Here is a 24,528-nt window from a genome sequence, read left to right as displayed (position 1 = left end):
TGCGTGCCAGTCAGAATCTGTGGGAGGGGCGACCGAGGTATCGCGATATTTTGGGGGCTGCTCCGAGACGCGCCTGACGCGGGTGAGGAGTCTGGGGGGCCCTCTGGAGGCTGGTTTCACGCAGTGGGGCAGGAGGGAGGCTGGAAAAGCTTCATTCGCGATTTTGGGTCTGTGGCTCTGTGTGTGTGTGTGTGTGTGTGTGTGTGTGTGTGTGTGTGTGTGTGTGTGTGTGTGTGTGTGTGTGTGTGTGTGTGTGTGTGTGTGTGTGTGTGTGCGCGCGTGTGTGTGTGTGTGTGTGTGTGTGTGTGTGTTCTCTCCCTCCTGTCGGTGCCCGAGAAGCTTTGCTGCGGGTCTGTGGCTGTGTGTGTGTGTGTGTGTGTGTGTGTGTGGACCCCTTCCCGTCTCCATCCTGAAGTGGGGCATTTATATATATATATACACGCTCCCATCCCGGCTTTGTGCTGCTCTGCAATTAACTAGTACCATTTAATCTAGTTTGAAAGTTGGTCCTATCGGTTACCCACACTTAACCTTTTGCCTTAAAGAAACAAAAACAAAATCCATGAGCCTGCCTCCAGAAAGGAATGGGGATGGCCCAAAGTACAAACTGTATTTTACAAGTTGGTAAAATAGAAAAAGGAAAGCCCTGGGATATTGCAGTTGTCCCCTGGCTCCACCTAAAAGTGCCGAATGGCATTAAAAATGAAAGTGAGGCCAAATTTTGTCAGAGAAAAACTTCGTGCTGTACTTTGAAGTGTTGGAGGCCTGTGCCAGGTAATAGGCAGGGGAGATTCCCAAGCTGGGGAAGTGGTGGGTATCTTGGGGCAAGAGTTTTCCACATCTCTCCAAGTGACTGAGAGGTGGCAGTTCTCAGTCACTCCCTCACTAGTAGTCACTGCGTGTGTATGTAATATATATCTATATATCCCCAACATGTGGCCTTGAGGAGGGGTGCCTAATGGGATTCCAGGAGTAGCAGACTCTGGAAGCATGCCTGCTTCTGGTTTGAGAGAAAAGCAGTCTTTTTGTTTGTTTGTTTTTTTGTTTTTAATTTTCTTGGCCGCACTGGCAGCACATGGGATCTTAGCTCCCCAGCCAGGGATCAAACCTGAGCCCCTTGCATTCGAAGCTCGGCGTCTTAACCACTGGCCCGCCAGAGACGTCCTGAGAGAAGAGCAGTCTTAGCAGAATGTCAAGACCTTGAGCTCTCCCTGAAGAGTTCCTTGCCTTTCCTTGCAGGAAAGGGTTTAAAGTGCCCCTGTGGCCACGTGACTCCTTTTAATGACTGGGTTTGGGGGAAGAGTACCACTATGGGGAACTATAGGTGTTTCATTATTACTGGGGCAGAGTTGTATTGACTGGTGGGAGATGAGGCCAGAGCAGACTCTTGGGGCCAGTAATAGGAACTTTGACGTCAGGCTAAAGGATTCAAGCTCTTAATGGATCCTGGATCCCTGCCCACCCACCCAAATTTGGTTCTGCTTTTTCCTAGGCCCCAGTTCCTCATCATTCCTGTGCTGTGCTGGGCTCATACCCCCTCTGGCTTTTTTTTTAGCCCTGGTCCTGCCCTGGCTGCACACCTGCCCATATTGTGACTGGCAAGTATTCCTGAAACTTTTACTTAACTCTGTCCTAACTAAACTCATCAGAGAAGGAGACTTACACATCACAAGTCTGCCACAGCTGAGGCTCTTTACTCTGTCTGGCCTTGTCTTTCTAAAGGACAGAGAAACTGTCATTTTTCTGGCTGTGACTGTATGCATGTGGCTACCTGCATGGCTAGTGCCCTGGGAGCTTGAGGCTCAGTAATCACAGCCTTCAGCCCTATAACCTCTCTGCCTGCCAACTCTTTCTGCTGCTCAAGAGTTCCTACGAGTAGAGCAGAGCTCAGGAAAATGAGGTGCTGTCTACAGCTACCTTGGCTGTGCAAATAGATGGTTCTAACAGGGACTGGGTAGAGTAATAGACTTACTGGTTTGGGATTTGATCTATTTTTGAGAGTAAACATAAAGAACTGCTGGGACTTCCCTGGAGGTGCAGTGGATATGGCTCCGTGCTCCCAATGCAGGGGGCCCGGGTTCAATCCTTGGTCAGGGAACTAGATCCCACATGCATGCCACAACTAAGAGTTCACTTGCCACAACTAAGGAGCCCACGTGCTGCAATTAAGGAGCCCGCCTGCTGCAACTAAGACCCAGTGCAACCAAATAAATAAATATTTTTTTAAAAAGGGACTTCCCTGGTGGTCCAGTGGCTAAGACTCTGTGCTCCCAATGCAGTGGGCCCCGGTTCTGTCCCTGGTCAGAGAACTAAGGTCCCGTATGCCACGTTGCATGGCCAAAAAAAAAAAGAATTAAAGGGCTTCCCTGGTGGCACAGTGGTTGAGAGTCCGCCTGCTGATGCAGGGGACGCGGGTTCGTGCCCCGGTCCGGGAAGATCCCACATGCCGCGGAGCAGCTGGGCCCGTGAGCCATGGCCGCTGAGCCTGTGCGTCTGGAGCCTGTGCTCCGCAATGGGAAGGGCCACAGCACTGAGAGGCCCACGTACCACAAAAAAAAAAAAAAAAAAAAGAATTAAAAATAAATAAATAAATACATGTTAAAAAAAAAAGAACTCCTGCCGGCTGTCACCCTACATGGGACTGTCAGATTGAACTGATTTAACCTTGCTTTCAGATGTTGGTTAAATTTTCCACTTTCTGATCCTCAAGTACATATCCCCCCCACACCCACCTTCTAGAAAGATAGGTAGGCTTTGGTCCTTAACAAAGATCGCTCAGCAGGCTAAGTAGTAAATCTTGGGCTGTACCACCTGCTGTGGGGAAGCAGCTGAAGTCACCAGCATGGATTCCTGCCCCGAGTTTAACTGATTGCTTTCAGTAACCTATTCCCTAGGAATGATATCAATTTGATGTGGAGGAGGTTTTATTTTATTTTTTTTAATTTTTAAATTTTTGGGTTTTTTTTTGTTGTTGTTGCACCGCGCAGCTTGTGGGATCTTAGTTCCCTGACCAGGGGTTGAACCTGGGCGCTTGGCAGTGAGAGGGCCAAGTCCTAACCACTGGACCACCGGGGAGTTCCCTGGAGGAGGTTTTAAATTCAGCTTCTGGTTTTGCAGGAATCTCCATGTCCTTGCACCAGCTGGCTGGGGTAGGACAGCGTCCAGGTTTGGGATTTGGCAGGCGGGTTTCCCTGGAGAGCGCAGAATGTGCCTCTATCACCTACTGTGGGTGCTCACTAGCACACTGATTAGTTCTGGGAAGCTGGCTGATAGGCCCTCTAGACCTTGTCAGTTGTTAACAGGGCTCTCGAGGCCCTAGAGTAGACTCAGTTCTGCTCTGGGCAAGCATGGCCCTGGCTGAGGCCCTGACGTAGAGGTTGAGATCGCTGGCAAATGGAACTTTGGGGGAAGTTCTGTTCTAGGGAACTGGCCTGTGCTTAACGCCTGTTGAGAAGGGTCTGGGCCCCTCGGAGACCCTTCCAGGTAGAAGTGGAATAATAGACCCAAACATGATCCTCAGCTCATGTGGTTATGTGCCTGAGTCTTGAAGGCAAAAAATGGGCAAAGAGGCCCTAAGGAGCCAAGGGGCCTGTGGAGTGAAGAGGGAGCCCTTATGGGTGTGCAGCCACATAGATAGCCATTGGGTGACTCACTGGACTTCCTCCTCGGGGTCTGCCTTGGTCTCCCTTCCCCTTGTTGATTCTACCCTTTTTGAGTGCATCTCCCAGGACCCCCTTGTAGAGAGAGTCCCTTACCTCTGTCTTTCATGCATTGACTCAGAAGTTTTCTGATGGAAGCAGCTTCAGAGATCACCTGGTCCTATCTTTGCAGTTTTCAGATGAAGAGACATGTCCAGGGAGGGAATGACCCTGAGCCAAGGTCACATACCAGGTCAGGAGCACAACCATGGCCAGGGCCCAGGGCTCCTGATTCATAGCCCAGGCTTCTGTTCTCTGCCCCACTCTACTTCAGAGGGTACAGTTTATTACTCATTCGGCAGATGTTCAGGACCTACTACAGGCCCGATACCCGTCTGGCAGTTGGTGTTTAGACCAGGTCGCACATTCAGGGAGCTTGCTGGGGGTGTTGGTGGTCATGGGAAAGGGGAGAGGGAAAGGCAAGGAAACCGATGTACAGATTGAATCAGTGATCGCCAAAAAGGTGCATCCCAGAGAAGGACCCATCTCAAGTGATTTCAGGTGTGACTCTTGTCTTCTCAATTCATGCACAGATCCCCTAAAGGCAGCGGCTGTCTCTTCCCCAATTTCTTTGCCAGTGCTAGATGTAGTTGGTCCTTGATAATTGTTGCTGATGGAGTATGTTTTGCTGGCCCAGTCTGCCAGAATGCAGGTTTTGATGTGTTCATCAGCCATATTATGAACACTCACTTCTAGCAACATCTGAGGGCCAGAGGAAGAAACCAAGCAGCTAGTCTCATGGGGTGGCCTTTATCCTTTTTATGCTTGTCTCTTCTCGGCCTTGGATTTGTAGGGTGGTGCCTGATCCACAGGGAGGGACAGAGGGGCAAATCTCTCAGCTCCCTGGAGCACCCAAACCCCTTTGTTGCATAGGGTTCTACCCCACAGGCATCCCTGGAACCTACCCTGCCCTGCCACTCTCTTCAGCCAGCCTAGCCCACTGCAGTGGCTCCTTTGTGTGCCCCCTCCAGTCTCTTCACCACCAAGGCCCCCTCCACACTTCTCACCAGCACCGTTTTTCTAAAGTGAAAACACACCATAGCCCTCACTGCTCTTGACACTTAGTCCTTGACCTGATTTTACAGCCTTACCTCCTGCCCGCCCCACTGCCCCCCACTTCCATCATGCTTTAGCCTCACTGCTAAGCTGCTTTCTGTTCCCCAGACCTGCCACCCTCCTTCAGGCCTCTTCACCTCTGCAAGATTGCTCCTTCTTGTGAAGTTATTTTCTTGCTTCTCTGAAAAACTTCCTCGTCCTGCAGGACTCAACCTGAATGTTACTTTTTGGTCTCTGACTTACTCAGACAGTAACTCCTAGGCAGCACAGCCTCATGACACTGGCCGCATTACATTGTGACTGACCCACGTGGGATGAGCGTGTCTGACCTTCTTATCACACTGTGTGCTCCCAGAAGCTGGGACTGTTGACCCCTCAGGAACCCTAGCATCTGGCCCAGGGTCTAATACAGGGTGCTCAATACATTTTGGTTGAATGTATGAATGAAGCAGGCACCCCCTGTTCTGCTTGTAGATCCTAAATCCTGGCAGAGCTTTATGGAGCCCAGTTCTGGCAGGCTCCCAGGACTCGAAGCCACCAGACCGCACATGGAACCCAGGGCCACGTGTTCAGCTGCTGCACCCTTGGTGAAGAGACCGTTCCGTGTTCTTGTCGGTGTCACTGGGAGTGTTGCAGCCCTGAAGTTGCCTCTTCTGGTGTCAAGGCTTTTGGACATTCCTGGCGTGAGTATGCTTACTAGACAGCCTCGGGCATTGGAGGGCTGATGCTCTGGGGCCAGCCTGTTTTTGTGCAGTGCACAGGGTTTTCTTTTTCTTAATCATGGTGTTTGTGGAAGTCCTCTGTGTGCATTGGTATGTGGGGGACGTGGAGACAGAGACCAGTGTGACAGTATAACCAGGAGCTAGATTAGGTAGTAGACAGAGAGTGAGGGGAGACTGCGAAGGGAACGCTGTGGTGAACGGAGGTGTTGGGTTCCCAAACATTTGCTTTGAATTGCCTGAAGTCCTAGCATGAGAGAAGAGCTGGCTGGAGAAGTGCGGCAAGTTCTCAGCGCCCCCTGGCTGCCTTGTGCTCCCTGCCTCTGCTTTCACCCCATCCTGGACATTGTGGCTCTGTCCTCCCTCCTTGTTAGACACCATGGGTGTCCTGTCAGTCCAAATGCACTGGAACCTTAGGGGCTCCCCGCTGCCCGCAGCTCTGGTTTCAAACTCTGCTCCTTCAGGTGTTCAGAGATGCCCAGGGGCCACCACAGTGTGTTGGAGGTGGGGGGCTTAGCCCCCTGCCTTTGGTCAGATCACCTCAACTTTGATCAGTTTTATATGTAGGGGTTCTGGGGCATATTCTTTTGCGGGAAAAGTTCAAGGCTTTAAAAAATGTGAAAGCCAGCTGGTGATAACCCCACTTCTTCGTCTGGTAACCTAGGCCCTTCACTGGTCTGCCACTCTCCAGCTATCCCACGCTCCACCCTGATGGCCTTTGCTTTGGCCCAGCCCCTTCCAGGCTGTGCCGCCCTGCCTACTTTTCCCTGCCTTTTCAAATTCTCCACAAACACTTCATGTAAAAGCCTTCCTGGCCTGCCTCAGCCCATGTGGTTTTGCTCCCTTCCTTTTTTTTGGTGATTGTTTTATTGTTTTTTGGCTGCGAGGCATGTGGGATCTTAGCTCCCCGACCAGGGATCGAACCTGCACCCCCTGCACTGGAAGGCGAAGTCTTAACCACTGGACCACCAGGGAAGTCCCTGCTCCCTTCCTTTTAAAACTCATTTAATGTATTAAAGAAAAGCTAGAAGTAGAGTGGTAAAAACAGGTTTTATTCAGAAAAACTATTGCAATAGGGGAAAATAGATCTCAGTATAGAACTGGGTTTAATTCTGAATACAACAAGGAAAAGTGGAGATTTGTAGCCAAGGAGCAGTGTGTGTGTGTGTGTGTGTGTGTGTGTGTGCATGCGTGTGCGTGTGCGTGTGTGTGTGTGTGTGTGTCAGTGGATGGAAAATTACTAAGAGGAAACATCAGGGGTAAGGGAGATTTTAGCAAAACTGTCCTGACCGGATTCTTGCTGAAGGCAGCCCAGGGTGATCTGGGGGCTGTTGGGGGATGAGGAGCCTGATGAGATATCCAGGCTGATCACATATCGAGCGTAGGGGATTCTGGCTAAACCAACTTAGCAGGAATCTTGTTCTGGAGGACGAAACCCAAAGACGGGCCTAGTTGAAAAAGTGGCTCCAAGGAGCCTGACTAAAGTTTGGTTAAGAAGAGAATCTTGACCAAGCTGTGGAACCATAGGTTATCTTTGACACTGCCTGTGTTGTCAGACACTAGTTTTGTGGAGTGTTAAGCCGTTGAGGCCCAGGCTGTGCTTTTTTCCTTGCTTGGTACAAACATAGCACCTAACTCAGGGTGGCGCAGGCGGGTGTACCCTAAGTGTCCAGCAGGGAGCAGTGCTCACTTGCAGATGACTGTGTCGGGAGTCACAGGCAAGGGCGGGAAAGCTGCTTTTTTTTTTTTTTTTCAACTTTCCACAAACTTATACCCAGAAAGTCACCTCCTTACCCCACCCTCCAGGCAGCCAGGGATGCCAGTCAGGCCAGAAGAGGGAAGGGAGGAGAGTGTTGTGGCTGCTCTGAGGCTGGTCACTGGTGCTTTGGGGCAGTAACCCCTTCGGCCTGCTCCCGCCTCGTGTGTCCAGAACCGTTGGTAGGAGCTGGCCAGCGAGAGCCTTGAGGGCGGGAGGCCTGGAAGCGTTGCTGCAGCGACAGCCTCTGCCACCGCCCTCTGGGGAGGGAGGGAGCCATGCAGTTCCCTTTTCCCATAGCCCCAGAGCAAGTGAATTTCCGGACTTGGGGTAAGTGGGGGCAGGGAGTCCTATCCCAGGAAACAGATGAGCAGCCTCAGAGCAGAGGGAAATGGCAGCTCCACCGCTTCCTGCCATCCCACACAGCCAGCATTTATGCGGGTGTGAGGAAAGGGTTGCCTGAAGCAGGGAGGCTCTCCAGCCTACCCTAGGCCTTTTAGTCCAGCCTCTGTGGGGGACAGGCCACATGTGGAATGGGACTTGGCTCTCCGTCTCTGGCTGGAGTTGAAGCTGAAGGTCAGGCAGCCAGAAGGGCAGTGACAAGGAGAGAGGACTGCCTGACTTAGCCTCTAGGAGCCTGCCTTTCTCATTTTAAAATAAAGATGATGGCTGCCACCCATCCCCTCGGGAATGTTTGCAAGGCTGGGGGAGGGGGACACAGATGAAACTGCCATCTTGTGCCCACAACTAGGCGCAGCTCCTGGCACACGGAAGCGCTTAACACTGTTTGTTTCCTGTCCGTCCCCCTCTCCTTTTCCCTTGTTGTCGTGTCCTTTGGGGCAGCCACACGTGGTGTGGGGTGTTGGGGTTGGTAGACGGCCCATGTGGGAAGAGCCGTGGAGCCACCGTCCATCCGCTTATGTGGAGGGGCCCGCACCCCTCTCATCCTGCGGGTAGACAGCTCTCCAGAGAGCCTGGATTTGCTCAGTGGAGTCTTTGTGAGGTGTTGGTAACCAAAGGGGGAATCCCTGCTTGCCTTGTGTTGGCCCCGGGGGGGTGGCCTTTCCCCTGGCTCTTCCCCACACTCCCTGATGGTACTGATCTCCCCAGTGCCCCCCTCTGGGTCACCTCCAAGAGTAGTCTTTGTCCCTCGGTGCAGTCCTTCTCAGCTCTTTGCCTAAGTCATGGATTCACATGCTTGAGGCTTTGCTGAGCTCCTTTAGGGATCCCTAGATTTTGACTAGCAAACGAGCAGCTGGGATATGGGTGGCAGGGAGCTGGGTGATTCTACAGACCTGGCTCAGGATTACTCCTGATCCACCAGTGTGTTGAGGCTTCCCAGGAGGACCATTGACCTGGAGCCAGACCAAGGAGACTATGGGGGAGTGATGGGGAGGGGTAGATTTGGTTTTCTGCCTCAGTCACCAGCAGCTGGAGAGAGTGGCCACCAGCAAAGAAGCCTTGGAGGCTTTGTGGGAGGTGGGAGGAGCTGGACAGTGGGGGCCAGCCCTCCCTCAAAAGAGGCGTTGCACATAGAGGATTTCTCACGCTGGGACTCTGGGCAAGTCAGGTCTTTTTTATGGCCTCAGTTTTCTTATCCCTGCAATAAAGTGGGGGCCAGGTACCCAAATGATGCATCTCCAAGGCCTCTTCTGGCATGAGTGGTAGAAGATTCTAGATGTGAGGACAAAAAGCACTAGGACCAAAGGCAGCCTGAGAGAAGGTCCTAGGGTGTAGGAGCTGTGGCTGTTTTGCAGTTCTGTGATCGTCATGTAATTGAGTGGCACTTACGTCTGAGCAGTTAGCTTAGTCAGTTTCTGCCCTTTGGTTGGTACCCTCCTCACTATGGAGGAGAAAACAGAACACCTCTCTAGCTTTTGCTGGGTAGGTGTCAGCAGGACTGAGAGCCAGAAGAGGATTTCTAAAAGTGGAAAAAATCTCCCACCCAGGGAGTTGGCAGGCCTTGGCCTTAGAAAAGGCTGTTTCCAGAATGCCTGTGAGGACATTCAGGACTGTTAAGGGTGCAGGTAGAGGGCCCTGCTCGTATGCAGAATAAAGTAAATTCTGCTTTTCCGGAGGACTGTTGTGGCAATATCTAGAGAAAGCAAAAATGGTCACAGCCCTTGCTTCACCCATAGGATTGAACCCTATAGGGCAGGAGTCCCCAACTCCGGGGCCACGGACCGATACTGGTCTGCGGCCTGTTAGGAACCGGGCCGCACAGCAGGAGGTGAGCGGCGGGCGACTGAGCGGAGCTTCATCTGCCTGCCTCTCCCCATCGCTCGAATTACTGCCTGAGCCATCCCCCTGCCCCGTGGAAAAATTGTCTTCCATGAAACCAGTCCCTGGTGCCAAAAAAGGTTGGGGACCGCCGCTATAGGGTACAAAAGTTCACCAAATGTACAAGCATGTTCATTTTAGCACTGTTTATAATTTTAAAAGAAAACTGAAACAAACAAAATATCCAACAATAGAGCTGTGGTGCAGTTGTGGTTCAGCCTCTTGATGGATTCGGAGGCAGCAGTTCAGAAGAATGGGTGGATCTTGTGTGCTGATATGGGACAGTCCTCAAGATATAAGTGAAATGAGCAAGGTGCTGAAGTTAGTAAAGTGTGGCCCACAGGCCAAATTCTTGTTGTCTGTTTTTGTATGGCCTACGAACCATACATATGTAAACTATTTACATTTTTAAATGGTTGAAAAAAATCAAAAGAAGATTATTTTGTGCCATATAAAATTATATAAAATTCAGGTTTCAGTGTCTGTAACATTTTATTGGAACACATCCATACCCATTCATTTAAGTATTGCCTATGGCTACAGTCTTGCTACTATAGAGTAGAGTAGTTGTGACAAAGCCTAAAATAGTATCTGGCCCTTTATAGAAAAGGTTTGCCAACTGCTGGCATATAGTATGATTCCTTTTGTGTGTTCACGTATCAAAGTTACTGCCTGTGGTCCTCCCCCTGGAGGTGGTTACCCTTGTGGAGAGATGGGGGCAGGAAGGGAGATTTGCATTTTGTGTCATTCTGTTCAGTTTTGATTTTCTAACCTCTCTATGTACTTATTTTGTTTCATTTTTTAATTTTTTATTTATTTTTAAATAAATTTATTTATTTAATTTTGGCTGCGTTGGGTCTTCGTTGCTGTGCATGGGCTTTCTCTAGTTGTGGCGAGCGAGGGCTACTCTTCGTTGCGTTGTGTAGGCTTCTCACTGCGGTGGCTTCTCTTGTTGTGGAGCATGGGCTCTAGGTGCATGGGCTTCAGTAGTTGTGGCACACGGGCCTAGTTGCTCTGTGGCATGTGGGATCTTCCCGGACCATGTCCCCTTCACTGGCAGGTGGATTCTTAACCACTGCGCCACCAGGGAGGTCCCCTTATTTTATTTTATTTTTTAAAGTCAGTGGGGCTTTTAATAGGGATATCATGGAATGTTCTTTGTAATTTTATGCTTTTTTTTTTGTTTGTTTAATAATGCTCATTGAGGAAAGGAGAGCAGGAGAAACATGGCCTGATTTGAGGTTTTTCTTTCTTTCCAGGCAGGGGCCACCTGCCTGCTCTGTGTTCCTGCTGTGGAAACTAATCTACTCAGCAGTAGCACTCTGAGGCATTTTTCTGGACCTGCGCTGGATTGGCTAGCCCCATCCTTCCCTGGCTTGCTCCCCCAGGGAGTGACCTCTGCAGGCCACTGGTTGGAGGCAGCCAGCCCTGGGCCAAGGGCTCTTGCACCCAGGGTCCTTCCCTGCTACTCCAGAATAGCGTCCCTATGGAGAGCCTCTGCAGTCTGCTTCTCTAGTTTCATTCTTTAGAAATTTCTCTAGTTGGGGAGGGATTAGCAGCTATGCCCTGCTTGAATGGCAGGATGGGCCATGCGACTAGAATACCAGCTCCCCCAGGAGGCCGGTTTGGAGGCAGAGGACAGAACGGCAGAGCCTGCTGGGAAAGGACAAGGGTCACAGTAGGGCTGGGAGGTGCAGCGAGCTGGAGGGGCCCCTGGAGGCCCTGTGGTCCAGATGGCTCATGGCTCCGGAGGAGAAACCAGGCCAGAGAGGAAGAATTTGCCAGAGATTCCCCTAGCCAGTGGGCTGGCGGAACTGGGGCTCAAGGCCAGTTTCCTGACTACCATCAGCAAGTGGACTTGAGCTCAGATTATGGGCATTCTCTACTCCACCTAAACACGGCCATGAGGCTGAGAAGCCCCAGGCAGTTGTGGACTCCTGCCTGGTCTGTCTTGCTTTATAGTCAGGGGTCATGTATACCCCACCCACTTGTTAGACACACTGAGCCCTTACCAGCTCTGGCTCCCATGTGTGTAGTAAGCTCAGTAAATGTTTGTCAAGTGGAGACATCATTGTGAGCCATTGGGACACCCACTCAGCCAACCGGAACTCCCTCAGGGATTTGTTAATGAGGCCATCTCCTCCACAGCTTCCCCCCACCCCAACTCCATGTGCTGACGGCACCCAGAGTCCTTTTTTCTAGAGTATGCCCACCACCCCCATGCTCAGAGTCATGCCAGCTTCTTGGCTGGCCCCCAGGCCCCAGGCACTACCAGTGTCAACACTGGGAGGCCCAATGTCGGGGTCTTCTGCTGTGTGTGTCAGCCCAGAGGACTAAGCCACTAAAACTCTGGGTTCCTTGCCTTGTGCCGGGTTAAGTCATAGCCGGTGTTTCCTCTTTAGAGTCCTCATCAGTCTCCTGTGGAGCCATCATCACATGCCCTACTAGAAACTGCTCTTTTCTAGCCACTGAGCTGGGGGTTCCAGCTGGGGCTCTTCTTTCCTTGTATATGCCAGAGCTGTGCTATCTAACACGGTAGCCACTAGCCACATTCAAATTTAAATTTAAATTATTAAAATTAAATAAAACCAAAAGTTCAGTTCCTTTGTCACACCAACCACACCTCAAGTGCTCAATAGCAACATGTGGCTAGAGGCTGCCATACTGGACAGCACAGGTGTGACATGTTTCCTTCGCTGCAGAGAGTTCTATTGGATGATTCTGTAGAGTAGCGGTTCTCAACTGGGGCAGTTTTGCCTCCTAGGGAACACTGGACAATGTCATTTGGTTGTCATACTTGAGGAGAGGGTGCTACTGGCTCATGGTTGTAATGGATAGAGGCCAGAGATGAGGTTGGTGGTGGACATTCAAGCCATGGGATTTATCTCATCCTGTGGCTGTGAAAGTGCTTCTCCACAGATCCCTTTGATATCTGCCCCAGAAGCAGCCTGGGCCAGACCAGGGGCCTAAAAGTAAAAATGGAAATATTGCCCCAAATTCTGTTTTCCATTTCCCCTCCCTGACTCCCCAGGAGCCCCAGATGGGATTGCTGATGTATTTTCAACAGAGAAAGGAACACCAGACTTGCCAACTGGTTTCAGGAAGAAATCTCTATAAATGCTAAGCAAAATGCAGGCAGCTTATGTAATAGGGTCTGGCCAAGCCTTGGTCACATCACACAGAAGTTCAGGTTAAAAATATTAAGACATAAAAACTGTTGGCCAGGGTCTCGCCAGGGGGCCAAGCACAGAGCTGCCTTTCAGGAACTCTGATGTGTGTGAGAGATTGTTTTAATGTCCAGCCCCGCTTCTACGATGACCCAGGAGGGTGTAAGAGAAAGCCAAGGAGGGTTCCTGTCCTCAGGAGTTTTCTGCTCTGCCAAGACTCCTTAGCATTTGCTGAGGGAAAGGTCAGGGTGAATGAGTGACTAGTCCAAGTTATTTAGTATCTCAGAAGGTAACACAACATGCCTTCTTTTTTTTAATGTGTGCCAACCCAGGGCCTAGCTCTTGGCTCCCAGGACCTTTTTACAGAGTGAATGAAAATGAAAGAACAAAGCCCACAGGACTGAAGAATCAGATCAAGTGACATACTTCTAAAACCAGAAAAACTGGCCTGGGCCTGCCAGACAACACCGGGGTCAGGGTCACTGCCAAGGAGAGGTGGCTGCTTGATAGGGGTCAAGGGAGGGACATTGGGAAGGATGGGCTTATTACATACTCTTCACATCACTCTTTAGGAAAGACATTGACCCCAAGAAGCTCCCTAACAATGACAGTGTAACCTGGGAGGGTAGCCAGAGACGGATAGATTGAGAGACCAGGGGAAGATCTTAAGGGGAAGATCTCAAGCTGCAGCTATGGACCAGGGTGGGAGGCCTACTTGGACCCCTGGTTGGAATTCCCCAGGAGCCAGGGGGAGACTGTGAGGGGCATGCAGAGGGAAGGAAAAGGTAGAGCTGAGAGGGAGGAGGGAGCCCCTGAACAGGGCCATCACCAAACTGGGAATGTTTCTGAAGGCTGGCCCTAGGCACAATCCTCACTTTGAGAACTGGCAGGCCGTTTGGGAGTTGGGAAGAGTAGGGGAACTCGATCTTCAGGAAGCAGCTTTCCAAATTTCAGAATAGAGAGAGGATGAACTGGGGTGATCTTAAGTGGCAAATTGTTCAGGATGGTCAGGAAGCTCTTAGAAATGAAAGAAAGTAGTCCTCTTAAGGAAAAGAAGGCAGTGACCAGAAACTGATATGGCTACCTGGGAAGCCGTCTGTTGAAGGAGACTGGAAAGCAGTTAAATGGAAAGGAGGACATATAACCAAAGATAAAGGTAGAATATGGTCCAGAGGTCACCAGAGTGAGCTGAAGCCTGCAGTGAAACTCAGAACGACCAAGAGGGCTCTTACCTGTATTTAGAAAAAGAGCAATGGAACAATGCCTGGTCCTGGAGGCCAATGGTATAACATTAGTGGGGGGACAGAAAGAAATGGCAGGGACTCTTGAGTCCACTTGGCTTCCATTTTTTTCTTTTGAGTTTGAAAAAGGACCAATGGTGGCAGAAGAGACTTGAACCCAAGTTGGGTGATTCATCTCCTGAACTTGGCAAGTTCTGTCCTGGGGTGCTGAGGTTGTGGTTGGTGACCTACAGGATGTGTGGGAAACAGCAGAGGGGCTAGAGGCTGGAGATGACTAATGTCCATTTATCAAAAAGGCGGAAGAGGTAGGCTCCACAAATTAGAAAAAGCTTGTGAGCCCTTAGAAAAGCACTTAGAAAATGGTTGTTACTGGAGTTTGATTGGGCTCGCTGGGGAAAAGCCATATCAATTTTATTTTATTTTATTTTGGATATTAGAGTATTTTTGGATTTGGTGAGGGCTTTGATGGAATCTTAGGACATCCCCCTGGACCACCTGGTAATGTTATCAGCATGTTTATAATCAGGGAAAGATCCTACTTGGAAAGGGTGCATTCTTGATTCTTTCCCACCCCAGCCCCCCAACCTGTGAACCTTGGTGAAGGGCTCTGCTCTTGACCTTGTCCTTTTCATCATTTGGATTTGTGTCTTGGGGCTACTGATGGTGGTACTGGCTGAGAACAGGCCAGGAGGAACAGGATTGAAATTTTTGGAGCTCTTTACATAGACTGAGCAAACACTGGGCCAACTCTGGAAAGGTGGAATTCACCAGGGAAATGTGAGGGGCTACGTTTGGGAAAGTAACAACGCAAGTACAGTTTGAGGCTTGTGGTTTAGTAGCAACATGGGTGAAAAGAACTTGTGAGGTTTTGCTGATTGCAAACCCCATATACTTCAGTAGGAGGATGTGGCTTCCAGGAGAGCTGATGTGGGCTCAGGTTCCATTGATTTACACTCAGTGGATGCCAGGGACATGAGACTTCAGGTTCCCTGAGCCTAACAGGTTGCCACCTTCTCAGAGCTCTGTAGGCAGAAGAGATGGCTCCTACCTCTGAGTTCTTCAGTTTGGGGAAATTTCATTTTATTTCTTTTGTAATTTTCACCCCTCTATTTTTCTGTTCTCCCTTTCAGGAACTCATTATTAGTCAGATTTTGGACCTCTTGAGTTGGTCTTCTGATCTCATCTTTTTTTTTTTTTTTTTTTTTTTTTGGGCTGTGCCATGCGGCATGTGGGATCTTAGTTCCCCAACCAGGGATCAAACCCTTGCCCCCTTCAGTGGAATCGTGGAGTCTTAACCATTGGACCACCTCATCTTTTTTAATAGTATTATCCATCTCTTTATCTTTCTCTTCTACTTTTTGGAAAATTTCTTCTAAACTTATATTGAATTTTTTATTTGACTATTTATAATTTTAATTTCCAAGAGTTCCTTTTTGTTCCCGGAATGTTCATTAAAAAAAAAAAATCTGATCCTGTCTGATCTAATCTGATCTGTTAATGCTTCCTTCCACTTCCATATCTTATGTGTTGATATATCTTAACTGCTGGGTTTTTGTTTATGTTTTTGTCCTCTTCTCTTTGTTCTGGTGATTCATACCTTTAAAAAAATCACTTTACTTTTATTTCAGTGGGCTTTTGAGAGGGAGTAGAGTTTAATCCACTTTATTTAACTGAAAGTTTATTCTTTTATTTAAGCTTTATATATCTTTTTGTCTTAAATGTGTCTTTTCAGACACATTTTGATGTGATTGATGGATTTTAAAACATCCAGTATGAGAGTCTGAATTTTGATCAGGGAGTTTAGCCAATTATATAATTACTATAATTGCTATTCTATTAGGACTTCTTCCATCTTATTTAATGCTTTCCGCTTATCATGTGTTCTCTCTGCTTTTTTTTTTTTTTCCTTTCCCTATCCTTTATTGTGTAGATTGAATTTTCTTCTGCTGGTTCGAAAGTTATATATTCTTCTTGTGGTTAGTTCTAACTTACTATGCCCCACACCTTACGTCATTACTGTCTTGTGTCTTAAGAGTCTCAGCACCATCCTGCCTTTCACTGCTCTCCCTGTGCTGGTCCTGTGACATCTTCAGGGCTGGGTTCCATGGAGGGACAGCAGCCCTGTTCATTTGCCATCTTGCTTAGAACTGGACCAGGCTCATTCAGGGCTATCCTAGAAGGGACTCCCCGGCTCAGCAGGAGTTTGGTTTAAATGACCATTAAAGAGGTCCCTCGGGTTTTGTACAAGTTTGGGGGATGGTAGGTTCCAAGAGGGAGTGAGTGGGAGAATGGACAAATCTGAGAGCTCTTCAGCAGAGCTGGGAGCACCAGACCTTTTGAAGTTCTTCTGCAGTCTGCCTCTCTGAGATTTCTACTCCCTGGTTCCAGCTTTACTCCTAGGTACTGTGCAGAACAGTGTCTGACAACCCACAAAAGGCAGGAAACAAATGAGGAGAGGGAGCCTTGGTGAGATTACAGGGAGGGGCAGGGACTAGGTTGAAATGGCATGGGCACAGCCCATCCAAAGAGGCAGCCCCACCAAGTCCCACCAAGTCATTCTCAAGCAGGAATGTGGGCCCAGCAGTGCCAGAGCACTCAGTTTTGTTTTGTTTTTTTATAAATTTACTTATTTTACTTATTTTTGGTTGAGTCGGGTCTTCATTGCTGTGCGTGGGCCTTCTCTGGTTGCGGTGAGCAGGCTTCTCATTGCGGTAGCTTCTCCTGTTGCGGAGCATGGGCTCTAGGTGCGCTGGCTTCAGTAGTTGTGGCTCTTAGGCTCAGTAGTTGTGGCTCACGGGCTCTAGAGCACAGGCTCAGTAGTTGTGGCTCACAGGCTTAGTTGCTCTGCGGCATGTGGGATCTTCCTGGACCAGGGCTTGAACCCATGTCCCCTGCATTGGCAGGCAGATTCCCAACCACTGCGCCACCAGGGAAGTCCCACTCAGTTTTTTAAAAGGAGCCAGGAAATTGGATTTTCTGTGTGTATATTTGTATATTTTGTATACAAAATATACAAAAAATATTTGTATATTTTGTATATTTTGGCTTAAAAATGTTTATAACCCGGGGCTTGCCTTGTGGTCCAGTGGCTAAGACTCCGTGCTTCCACTGCAGGGGGCGCAGGTTCGATCCCTGATTGGGGAACTAAGGTACCACATGTTGCCTGGCACAGCAAAAAAAAAAAAAAAAGTTTGTAACCCCATGCAGGCCAAAGAGCACATCTAGCCCAGACACTGCCACCCATGACCCTTGCTCTGGTTAGTTGATGATTCTGTCCTTGTCACCCTTGACTTTTTTCCCTCCTGGATAAATGTCCCCCAAAGATGTGATTTCCTACACCCCTCCCCTCCCAGCCACCTCTTCTGGGCCCCTTTAATCTGCATGCTTGTTAGTCTGACATCTCGTTTTACAAGTAATGGGAACTGGTCTAGTGCTGTTCACCCTATCATGTGCTATTTCTGTCTGTTAAGCACCTTAACCATCCCTCTTGTTTGCGTTATTAATTTATCTGCTAAATGAGTAGTGTGAAGGTAAATATCACTCTTGCCCCATGAGTGTAGGGCACACAGATTTGCTTTTCCTGGAGCCTGTCTGCAGCCAGAGCCCACGAAGCCTTGTTCCTAGAAGTACGGCAAGGGACTCTGCCTGCTTTCTCTCTGGGCCATGGCTGCAGACACCACATGCAGGACCCCAGCTCCCCAGTGCCTTGCCTGCAGAGGGCAGATCTGTGGTGTGGCCCAGAGCTCAGGACCTGTGAGCCTCCTTGGGGTGGCCCCTCCTGCCTGCCATGGCCTGCGTGGCCTTCTTGCCCTAATTTCCCTTCCTGTCTGTCTCTGCCTGAGCGGCAGGAGCCTGCAGCTTTATATACGCTGGGCAGTTGGTGATTCATTCCTCGGCAGCGCCTCAGATAGGGAAGTGAAACGGCTGCACCTGGTGAGGCCTGACCTTCGGGTGACAGCGGAAGTAGCTATGCAAACATGGGGCTCGCTGCCTCGGAGGGAGAAGTCCTCTGCACAGCCAGGCTGTGAGGAAAGCTCTTGCTGGCCTGGCCCCGTGTGGCCTCCAGGCCGGTGGCTCTGGTAAGTTTCTCTTTCTTTCTCCACCCCCACTCCACTTTTTCTTGGTGACAGCTGGAAGTAGCAGTGGTCACAACTGAGAGAGCCAAACATTTCTACAGTCCCCAGGATGTTCCTGTCACCCTCTACAGCGACGCTGATGAATGGGAGGTCAGTGCTGGGGGCCCCAGGGCTGAGTTCCATCGTGTTTGTACCAATCGGACAGGACCATCCTCCCTGCAGCCAATGGTTCTGGTGGCTGGAGCAGACAGGCCAGGCTCAAGTCAGCGGTCAGGGCTCTCTGGGCAGAGGCAATGAGGAAAACATCTGTCTAGCTCTGGCCTGCAGGAGGCCCACAGTCTCCTCCCACCTCAGGCAGACCTCAGCTTTGGCCCTGTGCCTGAGGTTGAGTGTCCTTGTATTTATCTGGGCTGATGAAACCACAGAGGAGCTCTGTTCCCACCACCCTTGTCCACGCGGCTCCCAGCGTCGGGGCTGTGGAGAGTGCCTCACTTCCCACGGCTGCCGGGCTCTGCTTTTGCTCTCCTGCAGAGGGGCGGGCACTGGCCGATTCACTAGACATCGAGTGTGGGCCTCACAGGGGTGCCCTGCCAGGCATTTTTAAACATTCTCAGCCTAGAACATTTCTGGCTGGCCCGTCTTCCCCACCCCGCCCCCTCCATTTCTCACCGCCCAGAGCCTTTCCACTGGCTTGGACAACCCAAGCATCCGCCTCAAGCAGACAGGCCAGGAGTTCCCTGCCAGATGTCAGTTCTCTTGAAAACCAAACCATAAAGGGAATAGCTCAGAGAGACAAGGGGCGTTTGTTTCCTCAGGGCTGGTTTCTCTCAGGCTGTTGGCTCCGTAGCCAATGTTCACCAGCTTAGCTGCAAGAGGGGTGGCAGTGAACTTGGGCGGGGGTCTCTCAGGTGGTCTCCCTTGGGTTCCTGACTTAGTGTACCTGGTCTGTGTTGGCCCTCACCCCACCTGCCGCTCCTCCCTCCACACTGAGAGAATGGCCGGCCCGGTGACCCCACTTCCTTCCCTCTGCCAGATGTGGAAGTGCCGATCCGACCCAGTTCTCCACATTGACCTGCGGAGGTGGGCAGACCTCATGCTGGTATCTCCTCTCGATGCCAACACGCTGGGAAAGGTGGCCAGTGGCATCTGTGACAACTTGCTTGTGAGTGACTCCCTGGGCCCTCCTCCCTCCCTGGGCCTCACTCCCAGTTTGCTGAGCTGCAGACTGCTTCTGTTCTCACCTTGGAATCCCTTTATGGTGGGCCTGTTTGCTTGGAACACAGTCCCCTGGACAACCCTCCACCTGGCCTCACCTGTGCTCCAGCAAGTGGGTAGAAGGCCTGGTTCTGATGGGTTGACTCGACTTGCGGGTGCCCTCTGAGGGTGTCCACCTCTCACCTGCCCCCCGATGCTCAGCTGCTCTTTCTTTGTCCATAGTTCATGGGCTGCCCTCAACATGCTCTTCTGCTGGTCTCCCTGCCCAGCCCCGTTGCCTGCCCACCTTAGCTCTGCCTTCCCACCAGGACCTGGATATCCACATGGGTAATCGGGATAAGAGCGTTTACTTCTGTATGGATCTCTCAGGCACACTTATCTCTCCTGTAGCTTTAGCCACAAAGCTGAGATGTGGTTTTCCTGTATATTATGGAAAGCTTAAAGGGGAAGAAAGGAGAAAGGACGAGAGGCCCAAGGTGGAGGAGAGGAAGAGAAGTCCAGCTGTACAGAGTGGGGATTGTCTTAGGCCTGGGGGACCTCCAGGGAGCTGTTGTCCTTAAAGAGCCTTTGTTTACATGATCATCCTGGGAAGACTGGGTGTGGTCCCCCTCCCTCTCCCTTATCATCCCTCTTCCCTCATCCATTGAGCTTTAACTTGCCATGTGTCAGGCCCTGTGTGGAGGGACACAGAGGACACAGGGAGCTGACAGTCTGGAAGGAGAGGGTTTTTAGCGTATGCTCTGGTGTGTGGTACAGTCAGTCCTTTGACAATGGCGTCACCACCTTGCACAGTACTGGGCATGTAGTAGGCATTCAGGAAATGCTTATTGTATGTATGAGGCAATCAGTCATTTTACTTTGGCTAACAGCCAAAGTAAATGAAGTGACTAACGAAGCTGGGTCAAGGTTTTGGGGGTTGGATAGGAGGTTAGTCTCCTCATATGCTTGTTGATTGGTGCTTAAGGTACTTCTCGAAGAAGCTGCTAGTGATTTAAGCATCATTTGGAATAGAGCTCAGGTGATCAGAAGAAGAGCAGCACACAGATTGTGTGGCAGGTGCAGGGGTGGGGGAGTGCAGAGGAGGGCAGGCCTAGGAGCAGTGTTATCAAGAAGGCTTCCTGGTGGGGCTAGTGCCTGGCTGACAGGATGGCGGAGCAGGTCAGGCTCCTGGCCACTTTCATCTAAGTGCGTCAGCATTGTGTGTAACCAGCACCATCTCACCAGATTTCCAGGCTTCCCACTGGTCGGTCAGTAGCCAGCTGATGTGGCAAAGCACGCCGACCTCTAGGAGCTAAGCCCTGGCCTGGGCCGATTCTCTGAGGGCTCCTTCCTTACTCCTGAAAGTTCTGCTTCCCTCTTTTCTTCAATGCTGCCACCACTCCCTGAAATCTTTGGGGTTCCCTCTTACTGAGTTGGCTGAGCAGTGGAATATGTTCCCAGGACCAGCCCTGAGGCCCTTTGCCTCAAAGGTTTCCCTTGAAGGTGCAAGTATTTCAAAGAACTGCAAATCTTACACTGCTGTCATCATGGTCTGTGGCTCTGTGCTCTCTCAAAAGATGTTTTGTCCTTATATTCCCCAAAAGAAGCTTGCCCTGCTTCCTCCCTCCTTCAGATCGTCTCCCTTTCCAGTGTCCAGAACTTGGGGTGCCATTAGAGCAGTGCGCTAGGTATGAACCTGTGTTCCCAGTCTCAGGGCCCTTGGCCTGGGTGATGTGCATCTCTGTCTGCCCTCTGGCCCACTCAGGCTCTAGCCCTTTTTTGTGCTAAATAACCAAGCAGATCCAGAAAGAGGAGGTGACTTCCCTGGGTCACCAGTATAGCTGGCAGCTGGTCTCCTGACCCGGATCCAAGCCTTCTCTCCACCCAAGCGGATTCCCAGGGGCAGAGCCTGAGGTGCTGCACACAACATGGGCCAAACAGAAGTGACCGTGGGAACTGATGCCTCCTTCCGGCCCTCTTGTGCTGGAAGGTTTGGAGGAGCTGTGGTTTGTCCAGGAAGCGCTGAGTTTTGAGATGAGGTGAGAAAAGCTAGAGAGGTGTGGGGCATGGAGATGTTGAGTTTCTGCTCCAGTTGCTGTGCTTCCCTTAGAGGTCATTGAGAACCCCAGCCCTGCCAACACCTGCCCCACACGCAGTCAAGGGACTCTTCTAGGTATGCTCATGACTTCTGCAGAAGCAGCAGGTGGCACAGGGCCAAGAGGAAGTGTGGACTGAAACTGTCCACTCATAGCCAGGTTGCCTCATTGTGAGGACTTGGTGGGAAACAAACGCTGTGTCTGGGATGACGCAAGCCCCCAGATCCTGAGGCTGTGTGCTGACCAACTTCCTTCCTGTCCCCAGGAGAGGGCAGGGGCACTGAGGAGGGCAGGCATTTTCCCTGGCCTCTTCGTGGCATTGTTCTCTGGACTCCCCCTCTTTTTGCAGACAGGCTCCACTTCAGGGAAGGGGTGTGCCAGCCGCTGTCTCCCTGAGGGGCCCACAGCCTAGGCGGAGGCGCCTGAAACAGTCAGAGCTCAGGGGAGCACACTCCTGCGGGCCCCAGAGCTTATTTCTCCCTGAGGCAGCCCCTGGCCCAGGGAGCCTATGCCTGTAATAATAACAGGAGCTACTATTTCTGGAGCCTGTACTTTGTGCCAGGCCTTGTGCAAAGAGCTTTATAAGTATTCTCACCCTCTGCCCTCAAGACCACCCAGTGAGAGGGCTTTTGCAGAGAGGAAGCTGATACTCCCGGCATAAAAGAACTTGTTCAAGTTCTCATGGCTAGTAACAGCAGATAGCACAGCAAGATTTGAACCCAGGTCCACGTGATTGCAAAGCTCACAGCGCTAAAGACTCTGTGAGCTGGTCTGTCCCTTTCATAGCTGCTCTGGTATGTGACTTGGTGGGATGGCCTGGACATCAGGAGGTAGTGAGGTTGCACGATGCAGTGGAGGATGGCATGCGCGGTGTGCAGAGCCTTGCCCTGGATCATCGTCTGGTGTGTCCTTGGGTAATGGCTCACCTCTGGGAAGTACGGCTTCCCCTCTGTGAAATGGGACAGCAACTTCTTTACAGGGTCGCAGTGAGGGTTCATGAGATAACACGTGGGAGAGGGTTTTGTCATGTGGAAGATGTTGTTTTCATGGCCAAGCTTTAGTTGGCCTCAAGTAGAGCTGGTGTCAGGATAGATGAGCCCACCTGCTGGGCAGTGTGGTCCTTAGCTTTGTGGGAACCGCAGGCCTGCCCCCTGCTTCCCAGGGTTGCTTCAGTCTGTGAGGTGTGGCTGACTGTGAGGAAGACAGAGGCTTGGGCAGAGGGAGCCCTTTCTGCACAGCAAGGGAGGTCTGCTTGGAGGTGGCTAGGCCATTGCTAGCATTGGTAGAGCACCTCCTGTGTGTAGGGTCCTGTGACAGAGCCTATGGGGAGGTGAGAGGGACCAGGAGACACAGCCCCAACCTCAAAGTATGAGACAGCTCCCTTCAGACAGTGGCTCCCAGTCATCCCAAGTCCTCAGCTGGCTGTGGCCCAGAAGCAGAGGGTAGAATTCGGGAAGGCCGGGGAGGGGTGGCAGGCAGAGCAGCAGGCACCCCCTACCTTCTTCACAGACCTGTGTCATCCGGGCCTGGGACCGCAGCAAGCCCCTGCTCTTCTGCCCGGCGATGAACACCGCCATGTGGGAGCACCCCATCACCGAGCAGCAGGTGGGCCAGCTCAAGGCCTTCGGCTATGTCGAGATCCCCTGTGTGGCCAAGAAGCTGGTCTGTGGAGACCAAGGTGGGTGTCTGGCCAGGCTCACAGCTCATTCCCACAGCCTGGGGCCGCGGCAGGGCTCAGCTTCAGATCCCAGCCTGTTGTGACCTCCAGCTCAGCTTTCTCATCTGGGAAATGGAAATGGTAATTCCTGTCTCTCAGAGTTGTTAGGTAAACTGCCTGGTATCCTCCCTGGCATGCAGCCCATACAGTTCAAGATGGCTGCTGTAACTATTCCTGGGGCCTGTCCTGGGGGCGTCTCAGAAGGGGCTTGCTGGGTCTGGCTCAGGCCTGGTCCTGGCCTTCTCAGGCACTGGGCTCTGGGTGGGACACTCGGGGAGCAGTGGGTGAGGGTGGGTGGGGGATGGTCCCCTGCTTCAGTCTGCAGGGTCATAGCCGAACTCTGCTCCCTAGGTCTGGGGGCCATGGCTGAGGTGGGCACCATTGTGGACAAAGTGAAAGAAGTCCTCTCCCAGCACGGTGGCTTCCAGCAGAATTGAACCCGGGGATTTCTGTCACGCATGTCCCTCTGAACTCAGGTGTTTTCAGGCCAAGTTGGTGAAGAAGGTGGACTATGGCAAAATATGGTGAAGACTTCTGCATTTGCTGAGTAGTGGTCTGGCCTGGGCCTGCTCGGGAGCCTCCCCAGGAGCGTGACCTGCCCCAGGTTAAACTAGACCAAAGGCCCAGGTCCCAACTTCTTTCAACCAAGAGACACCTGCTTTCTGGAGTTCCTCCCCACCTTTTCCTGGGATGGGCACAGCAAGCCAGGGGAGCAAGCTGCTGTATTGTTCCTGTGCTCTGGGAAGGGGACTTGGGAATGACCGAGAAACCTTCATCCAACGTTGTGCCCAGGAACTGCTTTTAGAAAGAGCCACAGCGGGAGATCCCCAGACCTTTGGAGCTTCAGCTTCTTGGTGGGGTGCAAGGAAGACTGCGAGGTGGCAAGGCCCTGAGATTTCCCACAGACCGTGCTGTGAGATTGGGGGTACTGAGAATAAAGAAAAGTGACTCTCTGGGAGACTCTGTCCTTCCTTTAGAGCCTCTCTGTGGTCTTAGAGATCCGGGGCCGGGGAAGGGTCTAGGCTGGCAACTGACTGACTGTCCTTAGTTCCTATATCATATGGCAGGTAAGGGCAAAGGGTTCAGAAGCCAGACAGTCCCTAGTTCAAATCCAGCTCTGCCGCATACTAGCAGTGGGACTAGGGCTCAGGGCTCAGCCTTTCTGACCCTCACTTTCCTCGTGGAGTTGTTGAGAGGATTAAATGAGATAATGTATGCAAAATGCCTACCCTACTACCTCTCACATAGTAAATGTCAAATAAAATGGAAGTTAAAGCTAGATATGTATTCATGCCAGTGAGCTTTTCTAACGTTTACTGAAATAGACTGTCTCATTTTGGGAAAAATAAAATCCCCGACCCTAAGCTGACATGCACTTTATACAAGTGACAGGCACACAGCCAGCAGGGTTGGAACCTGACCTGGAACCCAGACCCCTTGCTTCCTGGTGTCGTCCTCATCAGCTTTTCTGTGCCTGAGATGGGGACTTCGGTGTCTGTACCTCCCCCTGCCCCAACAGTGGCACACA

The 24,528-nt window shown here is 51.1% G+C and overlaps 1 protein-coding gene across 2 annotated transcripts; it reads left to right on the top strand.

Annotated features, from left to right (window-relative positions):
- Positions 1–44: 44 nt before the first annotated feature.
- Positions 45–24,237, top strand: PPCDC (phosphopantothenoylcysteine decarboxylase). Of its 2 annotated transcripts, XM_060003677.1 has the most exons (7): positions 45–82; positions 1,556–1,598; positions 5,229–5,437; positions 18,048–18,143; positions 19,027–19,155; positions 22,793–22,961; positions 23,352–24,237. In XM_060003677.1, the coding sequence occupies exons 3-7, from the start codon at positions 5,252–5,254 to the stop codon at positions 23,435–23,437; spliced, it is 666 nt and encodes a 221-aa protein (XP_059859660.1). In that variant the 5' UTR covers positions 45–82; positions 1,556–1,598; positions 5,229–5,251; the 3' UTR covers positions 23,438–24,237. The 2 variants fall into 2 exon arrangements, with proteins under 2 accessions (XP_059859660.1, XP_059859662.1); XM_060003679.1 differs by lacking the exons at positions 45–82; positions 1,556–1,598; positions 5,229–5,437; positions 18,048–18,143 and adding an exon at positions 17,866–17,996.
- Positions 24,238–24,528: the final 291 nt, after the last annotated feature.

Source organism: Delphinus delphis, chromosome 2 (assembly GCF_949987515.2).
Source record: "Delphinus delphis chromosome 2, mDelDel1.2, whole genome shotgun sequence".
Classification (NCBI taxonomy): Eukaryota; Metazoa; Chordata; class Mammalia; order Artiodactyla; family Delphinidae; genus Delphinus; species Delphinus delphis.
Note: the sequence above shows the minus strand (reverse complement) of the source record. Positions and strands in the feature narration are given on the sequence as shown.